The sequence below is a fragment of the Taudactylus pleione genome, unplaced genomic scaffold (genome assembly GCF_031769625.1).
Source record: "Taudactylus pleione unplaced genomic scaffold, aTauple2 ptg000070l, whole genome shotgun sequence".
Taxonomy (NCBI): Eukaryota; Metazoa; Chordata; class Amphibia; order Anura; family Myobatrachidae; genus Taudactylus; species Taudactylus pleione.
The window spans coordinates 412,501-423,249 of record NW_028284472.1 but is presented as its reverse complement, the minus strand read 5'-3'; the positions used below and the strand labels follow the sequence as shown (position 1 = coordinate 423,249).

Here is a 10,749-nt window from a genome sequence, read left to right as displayed (position 1 = left end):
TCTCTTCCCTGGCCCTTCCCCATGAGGCCATGGCCCTCTCTCAGGTGCACTATATTATGTCCCTATTTATCCCCAGCATCTCCTGGCCTCCCCTATCTCTTCCCTGGCCCTTTTTCAGGTGCACTATATTATATCCCTTTTTTTAAAAATGAAGAGGGGGGCGCCAAAGCTCTCTCTGGCACAGGGCACCCAAAAGTCTAGTTACGGCTCTGGGTGCAAGATTCTGGTTTGGGTTCCTTTCCACCTCCATTTTATGAAAAACAGTACAGGTTGAGTCTCCCATATCCAAAATGCTCGGGACCAGGGGTATTTTGGATATCGGAATATTCCGTATTTTGGAATATATGCATACCATAATGAAATATCTTGGCAATGGGCCTCAAATATTGACACAGAATGCATTTATGTGTTATATATACCTTATACACACAGCCTGAAGGTCATTTTATACTTATTTTTAATAATTTTGTGCCTTAAACAAATTTTCTGTACACTGACCCATCAAAAAGCAAAGGTTTCACTATATCAGTCATACTACAAAAATTCTGTATTTCAGAATATTTGCATATGGGAGACTCAACCTGTATAACATAATTTGGGCACCTCAGATCCCACAGGGCCCTAAGTTTCCGGCGAGGTCCACCTCTGGTTACTCACAGCAACCAATCAGATGCTGTCATTTTCTAGCATAATTTCAAATGCAAAGGTTTGGTTGCTCTGAGCAGGTGCGCCAAGAGCGACGCCGGGCCCGGGTGAAAGGTGCGTGGTCTAATCACAGGAAGCGTGGCCACATTCCCTTTGGCAAAAAAATACTATAGCCCCCTGAACCCGGTGCATAGCCAGTGGGGGGGCGCGATCAATGTGATTGCTCCCCCTACAGGCATAGGAGACTGCTGCGGCTGCGAGCAGTCTCTCAGTGCAGCCCAGCACACAGCAGCGTGTGCTGGGCTGCTGTAATGAAAGAGGGGGGGGCAGCGCCGGACCCTGGCCCCCGATGGGCCCCTCCAGGAAGCTCGGGTCCGAGTATTTAGTACCCGCTCCCCCCCGACTCTCTGTGCCCCTGGCTCTGAGTTACAGCCCATTACAGTTGCTAGTGACCCAGTTTCCATAAATAACCTCTTTCCAGTTAAGCAGGAGAAGGAATTACTGTATATGTGATGTGGAAAGTCATTGTTTGTTCCAGAACCACATAATGGGGAAGCCATTTTGTTGTGGTCTCCATTGCCATTGTCTTTAAAGTGATTAAGAAATGTCAGTTCACGGTGGTAACTGTCTAGTCATTAGCCTGTGATTCAGGGCTAGATTTCACCGCTGGAGCCAAATAAAAGCTCAAGGTTCCTCCTCATACTGTTTCTCAGTGGCCGTGCCGAAATCCTCTAAGACAGACTGTAAATACTCGAATGTTGGCCTGTCCTCCAGCTTTTCCCTCCAGCATTTCATCATAACCTCATACAGTTCCATTGAGCAGTTCTCAGGGCAGGGCATGCGATAACCTTCATCTAGCAGTTGTATCACCTCGGGGTTACTCATGCCTGAGAGAGGGGGGGAGGAAAACCCATTAAGACAATACGAAACTACAATTTGGGGACACAAAAAACAGAAGTTATAATTATTGTATGTGGAATCTTCTTGGAGCCAATTCCAGGTACAGTGTCTGCAATATATTATTTCTTAATCAGGAAAGTGTGGGCTTCCCCATTCATATTTAGATGCTATATGTCTCAGCTGATACATGCAGAAAACTACAGGGTTTATAGGATGAAGATAAAAACAATGGCATTCCATAGAGAAATAAACTACGCATGTAGAGTTATACCCCTTTCAGATATACTGAGATTCCCAGAAATTTGGCCTGCCTTGGCCAAATTCTCGAGATCTCGTGTATGTCTGAAAGGTACCTACCCGGGAACACGTTCCGGGTAGCCGACCCTCCAATTGACCAGGGAATTTCCCGGGAGTTAAGCCCAGGGAAATTACCCTCATCATATTTGAATGGTGCTACCCGGGAATTTACTCCAGGGCTGCACCAAGCAGCTTTTACATTGAGTCGGCAGTGCTGCCGCTCACCACCCCCTGCGCCAGTGGCTGTGTCGCTGTAGATTGGGTCAGCGACCTTGGCCGGGTCCTCAGGCACAGAGGACCCCAGCTAGACGCCGGGGACTCCCGCCAATGCTGGAGACCGCCAACGGGTGTCTGCCACAGCGGGCCGCCCGCACTCCTGCTGGATCACCAGGACAAATAGGTAATAAAACAAATAATTTAATAATAAAATTCAATTTAAAAAAAAATGGCTGTATTGTGATTGGCCGGCTGCGAGCTGCATTTTGATGACATCATCAGCGGCAGCCGGAGAGGGGATAGGCTAGTAGGGGCAGACGACAGAGGAGAGGCAGGTAATCTGAGAAAACCTGGCTTATGTCTGAAAGGGGTCTACCTGGGAATTTCCCGGGTAGACACGGTAGTGTGAAAGGGGGGTCTCGACCAAATACCCAGGATTTTTTCATAGGACAAATTCCCGGGTCTGAGCAGGAAATATCCCGGGTCGTATGTCTGAAAGGGGTATTAGTGACGCCTTTATGAAAGCTAGGGAAGGCCATGCACCATCAATATTTCCATTACTATGCCTCTACACATCAGTCACCTACCTTTGTAGGGGATATGTTCATAAGCTCCTCCGCTTTAGGTGTAGTTTTAAGTCATGGGAAAAAGTAGCAACAGTGACACCTGCTGGTTATCTATAATACTAAAGAGGAGGAGCACTCTAGCAAAGTATACGCATAATAAAACATATTTTCAATAGTAAAATACACTTGACAGTTCAGTGTAATTTAATATTATGCATCATTGTACAAAATTGAACCATGACGATCATTTGGCCATTTTCATTTTAGGATGCCAAAGGAAGGAGCATTGTTAAACACAAGTTGGTTAACATTAAAAATGAACCTGCAGGTTACCTGGGTATGGAATACGGCCGTATGTTACAATTTCGGTGAGGAGGATCCCAAAGGACCAGACGTCTGATTTAATGGTGAAAACGCCAAAGTTGATGGCTTCTGGGGCAGTCCATTTGATGGGGAATTTTGTACCTGTGATTGGAAATAAAGGTCATTTTGAAAGACATTGTACAATATCTGTGTGCCTAATCTCTTAATGATAATTTGTAGCAATAAAAAAGATAAAGTTTTTGAATTGAATTCATTTTTTTAATGCTATTTGGGAGGGATAGTAAAAACGCTTTCCATGGCAATTCCCTGCCTTATCCTTGACTGTTGCTATTACTGTCTATGGAGCTTGTTCTGCTTTCATTAACAAGTGCATATTATACCAATATCAGAGCATGCCATAAATGATTTCATGATTAATGTTATATAACTACTAATTATTAACTATCCATATTTGAGTCCTTTGCAGCTTTTGATGGACAATGACAAGAAACAGAGGCTTGTTAGCCGAAGGGACCATTCATTTAGGTTTCCGATACATAGAAAACTATGGGCCTGATTCAGACCCACTCGCGAGCGGCTGTCCGCTCGCAAGTGGGTCGATGTTATGGACTGAGCATGCGCACGACGGAGGGAGCTCCGTCGTGCGCATGCGCCAGACGCGATGAGCGAAGGAAAGTCCTTCGCTCGTTGTGTCCGATCAAAGGGGGCGTGCTGTCAATGTTGATTGACAGCACGCCCCCTTTGGTGGGCGTGCCGGGGGCGTGCCTCCCTGACGGGGGCGTTCCCACGGGAACGCCTCCCGTCAGAAGCCTGCCCACTGACATCACTAGTGATGTCAGTGGGAGTGATTTTGGCTCTGATAGAGCCAAAATCACTCCGGAGCTTGCGGTTGAAAACCTCAACCACAGGCTCCGGCTCGCAAATTCGATGGTCGCGATGGTCTCGACCATCGCGACCATCACAATGCACGCTCGTATAGCCTGTGGGTGGTGACCCACAGCTATACGAGCGTCCAGGAGGACGCTCCATGAAAATGGAGCCCGGCCCTCATTCAGAGCATGTGCTCTGCTCAGAGCGTACGGCTCTGAATGAGGGCCTATATTTAAAAAAATATATATATTTTTTTTTAATCATCTTATTCATTCTCTTATAATCAGTCACCAATTTATCACATTTATATTTTATATAAATAATCTACATCTTTACTTTATTTCCCGTAAACTCTGCTACAGAATTAGGGCAACCTCTGTCTGCATGAGATGGAGACTTGGATGAAGGTGATTTCCAAACTGCCATTTGATTCTAAGGACCTTATTCAGAGGCGACCGTACAGTCTACGACCGCACGGTCGCCTCGATGTTTGGCCAGTGCGCATGCGCACGAGGGAGCCGGCTCCCTCGTGTGCATGCGTGAGACCCGCTACGACCGACAGCGCCGGTCGTAGCGGGTCTCTTTCCAAAGGGGGCGAGCTGTCGATGTTGATTGACAGCTCGCCTCGTTTGGAAGGCGGGCCGGGGGGTGGCAGCCCAAACGGAGGCGTTCCCATGGGAACGCCTACCGTTTGGGAGAGGCCCTACTGACATCACTAGTGATGTCAGTGGAGAGCTTCTGGCTCTGACAGAGCCAGAAGCTCTCCGGGGCTTACGACAAGTGAGACCCTACCCTAGGGTCTCGTCGTAAGCCCCGATGGTCGCGATGGTCTCTGACCATCGCGACCATCACCAGAGCGGTCGTTAGAGCTGTGGGTGTAAACCCACAGCCTAACGACCGAAACAGAGGCGGGCGGTCAGGATGAAAGCGGCCGCCCAGTTTCTGAGCGAACGCTTGCATCCTCCGACCGCCTCTGAATGAGGGCCTAAGAGTGGGCAATTGCAGAGCCGACTCGGGTCACACTACGAGCTGTTGTTTAGTACGCAGCGTTTCACAGAGAATATTTAGTCATTCACATAGTCACTAGTTCCTGCTCCAGCGGAGGTTACAATCTATGGGTTCTATTTACTAAGCAGTGTTGGGAGACAGAGTAAAAAGTGATAAGGTGCCAGCCAATCAGCTCCTAACTGTCATTTTTCAAACACAGCCTTTGGGATGACAGTTAGGAGCGGATTGGCTGGTACCTTATATCACTTTTCACTCTATCTCCTAACACTGCTTAGTAAATAGACTCCTATATTTCCTAACACATATACACATAAATACTAGGGTTAATTTTCGCCAGAAGCCAATTACCTTACCAGTACGTTTTGGGATTGTGGATGGAAACCAGAGCACCCGGAAAGCACCAATGCAAAAGCTGGAAAACATATAAACCTCACACAGATGGGGCCCTCACTGGAATCAAACTCATGGCCCCCGTGGTGTGAGAGTTATATGGTAATACAGAGCATGTGTTGGAATTTAGTGATGAAAATGTCAAAATTGCAGCCAGAAAGGGCATTAGTAGGGTAGATTAGGTAAGTTTAATATAGCTGATACTCAGAGTGGCATAGATAAGAGTTGATAAGATATGTGATTGTATGTACCCACCTTAGCTAGCTGAGGATATGGTTTATACCATTGCACGGTTATTTTCTTAGTATCCAGACTTGCCACAGTGGTGACCTGTTTTATGGGCCTATTTCTGACTGCTGTGCCCATCACTAATGTTACACTAGGACTTTCTGCTTTGCAAGGCAGGAAGTAGGGCATGCATGGGAGCGTTATCTTCCACTATAAACTCAGGAGTTCCAAAATACGGTTCAGTTCCTGAAACATCTACACTCTATTCAATGCTGATGTCTCTCATGAGGGGAATATGCCGTGAATTTGAGATTGAGCGCCTCCCATCATTATACAGCTTTGGGCCTGATTCAGACCTGATCGCAAGCGCTGAGCGCTCGCAACTGGGTCGTCGGTGGCCCAGAGCACCGGGTCTCGCACCAAAGGGGGCGTGCTGTCGATGTTGAGTGACAGCACGCCCCCTTTGGTGGGCGGGCCGGGGGTGTTGGCTGCCCAAACGGAGGCGTTCCCATGTGAACCCTACCGTCTGGGGCCGGCAACACTGACATCACAAGTGATGTCAGTGGAGGGATTCCGGCTCTGTTAGAGCCGAAATCTCTCTGGGGCTTACGGCCACGAGGCCCTACCACAAGGGTCTTGTTGCAAGCCGATGGTCGCGATGGTCTTGACCATCGCGACCATCTTCCTGGCCGCTCGCTATAGCTGTGGGTGGTCACCCACAGCTATGCGAGCGGCCAGGAGGCTGTTCTAAAAAAAAAAAAGACTGGCCCTGATTCAGGGCGAGCGCTCTGTCAGAGCGTCCGGCTCTGAATTAGGGCCTTTATCCAATGCTCACTGAATCAGTTTAATAAGTTTGTGTGCCCAAAGGCACACAAAATGTAGGCCTCCGAAGACATGCACAACCTAAAGTTCAGGTATATCCAACGTAAAAAGTCTTATTTCCCTACTTAGACTATTAATAAGGCATGAAGCTATTTTTTGGGCATATTCAAATTGCAATATTGGTTAATTGCCACATATCGAAACTTGTATCACAGTGTGCGGCCAGTATAACTTACCTATTGCTATTTCTCTTACTCTATGTCAGTTGAAAAGGCCAGTAAGTGCTGCGGGTAGGGGAGAGGGGAGGATGCTTCTTGGTATACAGGTAGCAAACTGAGCATTCTATGTGACTCTCTGCCAGCTGAACCCGGAAGTTTAATAGATGTCACTAGATCGCAGGAATACTATGTCATTAGAATGCTCACTGTATTGTATATTGTTACTAGAATGCTCCCTGTATTGTATATTGTCACTACAATGCTCCCTGTATACTACATTACCATTAGAGTGGTCTGTGTTGTTTATTGTTACTAGAATGCACTCTTATTGCATATTGTCACTAAAACGCTCCATGTATTGTACATTGTTGAGGGAGTGCTCTCTGTATTGTATATTGTAATTAGAATCCTCTCCGTATTGTTTATTGTCAGGATAATGCTCTATGTATTGTATATTGACACTATAATGCACTCTGAAATGTAACATGTCTCTATTATGACTCCTGTATTGTAAATTGACTCTAGAATGCCTTCTGTATTGTATGTTGTCACTGGAATGCACTATGCATTGTATATTGCCACTAGAATGCTCCCTTTATTGTTTAATGTCACTAGAATGCACTCTGTTTTGTATATTGTCTCTAGAATGCCTCCTGTATTGTATGTCTACAGTCACTAACAATACTTTCCATGTCTTATATAGAATATTAGAATGAGCCTTCTATTCTATATTGGTTATTACTAGAATGTTCTCTGTGTCTGATAGAGGTAGCTAGAATCAGGGGCGTCTTAAGAGAGGAGGGGACCCGTGTGCACTCCCCGTGCGGGGCCCCCTCCTCTCTTACCGGTGGCCGGCAGCCGACTAATGCGGCTGGCCAGCCACCGGAGCATTAGTAGACTCTGGGCACTAGAGTGTGCCCGGAGTCTACTGCGCACGCGCAGAACACCGGAAAAATGTCCGTGGCAGCCATTTTCCGGTGTTCTAAGCAGCTCTGACACCCGCCGCGGGACCAGGGACAGGTAAGTTTAAAATAATATGGGTGCAGGGTGTGCGGTGCGGGGCCCCCCTGGACCCGGGGGCCCGTGTACCCCGCACACACTGCACCCTTTATAGATACGGCACTGGCTAGAATGCTCTCTCTGTATTCTATATTATTACTAGAATGATTTCTGTATATAAAGAAGTTTCACTACACTTTGATACTACAGTAATTTGTGTTGTGTTACATTAAAGGACTTTGGGCCTGATTCAGACTCGCACGCTAAGCCGCGGACGCACGCTATGGGCGATTATCGCACAGATATGCGTCAAAGTACACATGCACAAACCAGTCACTGCGATCGGGAATTGTGCGCTCGTAGTACACAGACTAGACGCTATTTTGAGTGACAGCGCCGTTTGTGGGTGGTAACAGGGGAAGGTGCTTGTGAATGGGGAGTGGTGCTGCGAACGCAGGCGTGTCTGGGCGTCAAAACGGCGTCTTATAGGTGTGCATAATTAGCATAGAAGCGTCATTGTATACGTCACTTGCGTGTATTTCAGCCTGCAGTGATCACAGTGCTTGTGGTGGGGTAGGGCCGACCTCAAGGGCTAAGAGCAGCTCAACGGGTCTCGATGTTACTGATTAATCGCACACTGGAGATGACGTGTGTTAAGAATGAAAAGTGGGCGTCTTTATACTGCGGCGTGCGTTTGCACTGCCATCGCTCTCAAAGACATAGAGGGCGTCCTTACACCAGACAGTGCGATTGCAAATTTGCATACCCGGCCCCTATTAGCTACGAGAGAGCGCAGCTTAGCGTCCGGGTCTGAATCAACTCCATTATTCTATTTGATTATAGCTCACTGAAATAACCAGTTTTTTTCATATACAGTATATCAAAACTACACCCATTGTCTCTGGCAATGCCCATTTCTGTACGGCAAAGTCGAATTTCCATAATCTCAGGTTGATGAGAGCCCTTTCACATATAGTATGTATAAGCATGTATTGTGTAAATATGCACACTGTAAGCCATGCACAACTGTTAGGATGGGGAAACATAAGGTCTTAAGTGCAACTGTTAATGCAGTGTTAAGTAAAATGCGTCTGTTAAAGAATAGATTTCTGGCAGTTATAGCTTTACATATTTACCTAGTCCCATGTACTTCACGTGTTTATAAAACATATGACATGCTTGTGAAAGGCCATCAGTCGTGTACAGATCAGTGAAAGTCACTGCTAGCACTTTTATTAATAAAAATTGCGAAAGGTTTTTCTTTTTCCACAAAAAGGTTTTATTTTGTTTTTACCAAAAGTGACCACCATTTCCGGATGTTATTAATATAAGAAAAACCCTGAAAAATATAATTCAGGATTCAAAATAAAAGTAAAATAAAAATTAAGGCAAATTTCTTTAAAATATGATAATATTAATAATAATAATATTACCAGGTTCTCCAGAAATAGACATTTTATCTTTTGCAGGGGGAAGGGGGGGGGCAAAGCTGTTAGATATAATATGACTTGTATATTATTTACCACTCGTATTACAATTATTGGGGACGATATTGTAGTGTATAAAAGCTTTGTTGCTGCACATAAGAGTGACAGAGCGATTCGGTCTGTTATGCGGAGGCTCCAGCTTTGTCTGTGATATAAAAGTCTGTGATTCCAGCCAGTCTCCGCTTTCCTGCACATGTAAAAGTGGAACTTATCACAAAACTGCCGGTATCACTATGACGATGAGCTCTCTGTCCTACTTCTGCTTCTACTGACACAGACACATCATAGCGTGACTTATGCCGCTCTCTGTATTCACTGGTACCTACAGAGAGTGCACCTAAATACATAGAGTATACCTGACTACAGAGAGTGCACCTGACTACAGAGAGTATACCTGACTACAGAGAGTGCACCTAAATACATAGAGTATACCTGACTACAGAGAGTGCACCTGACTACAGAGAGTGCACCTGACTACAGAGAGTGCACCTAAATACATAGAGTATACCTGACTACAGAGAGTGCACCTGACTACAGAGAGTGCACCTAAATACATAGAGTATACCTGACTACAGAGAGTGCGCCTGACTACAGAGAGTGCACCTAAATACATAGAGTATACCTGACTACAGAGAGTGCGCCTGACTACAGAGAGTGCACCTAAATACATAGAGTATACCTGACTACAGAGAGTGCGCCTGACTACAGAGAGTGCACCTAAATACATAGAGTATACCTGACTACAGAGAGTGCGCCTGAGTACAGAGAGTGCACCTAAATACATAGAGTATACCTGACTACAGAGAGTGCACCTGACTACAGAGAGTGCACCTGACTACAGAGAGTGCACCTAAATACATAGAGTATACCTGACTACAGAGAGTGCACCTGACTACAGAGAGTGCACCTAAATACATAGAGTATACCTGACTACAGAGAGTGCGCCTGACTACAGAGAGTGCACCTAAATACATAGAGTATATCTGACTACAGAGAGTGCGCCTGACTACAGAGAGTGCACCTAAATACATAGAGTATACCTGACTACAGAGAGTGCGCCTGACTACAGAGAGTGCACCTAAATACATAGAGTATACCTGACTACAGAGAGTGCGCCTGAGTACAGAGAGTGCACCTAAATACATAGAGTATACCTGATTAAAGAGAGTGCACCTGACTACAGAGAGTGCACCTAAATACATAGAGTATACCTGACTACAGAGAGTGCTCCTGACTACAGAGAGTGCACCTAAATACATAGAGTATACCTGATTAAAGAGAGTGCACCTGACTACAGAGAGTGCACCTAAATACATAGAGTATACCTGACTACAGAGAGTGCGCCTGACTACAGAGAGTGCACCTAAATACATAGAGTATACCTGACTACAGAGAGTGCACCTGACTACAGAGAGTGCACCTGACTACAGAGAGTGCACCTAAATACATAGAGTATACCTGACTACAGAGAGTGCACCTGACTACAGAGAGTGCACCTAAATACATAGAGTATACCTGACTACAGAGAGTGCACCTGACTACAGAGAGTGCACCTGACTACAGAGAGTGCACCTAAATACATAGAGTATACCTGACTACAGAGAGTGCACCTGACTACAGAGAGTGCACCTAAATACATAGAGTATACCTGACTACAGAGAGTGCGCCTGACTACAGAGAGTGCACCTAAATACATAGAGTATACCTGACTACAGAGAGTGCGCCTGACTACAGAGAGTGCACCTAAATACATAGAGTATACCTGACTACAGAGAGTGC

At 45.9% G+C, this 10,749-nt stretch overlaps 1 protein-coding gene across 1 annotated transcript in view; it reads right to left on the bottom strand.

Moving 5' to 3' along the window:
- Positions 1-1,329: 1,329 nt before the first annotated feature.
- BLK (BLK proto-oncogene, Src family tyrosine kinase) overlaps positions 1,330-10,749 on the bottom strand; it is a 55,483-nt gene continuing 46,063 nt past the window's right edge. Inside the window, exons 11-12 of the mRNA XM_088467303.1 lie at positions 2,958-3,089; positions 1,330-1,532 (exon numbers count right to left, since the gene is read on the bottom strand). Coding sequence (XP_088323429.1) covers positions 1,330-1,532; positions 2,958-3,089 — 335 coding nt within the window. The remainder of the gene's footprint in view (positions 1,533-2,957; positions 3,090-10,749) is intronic.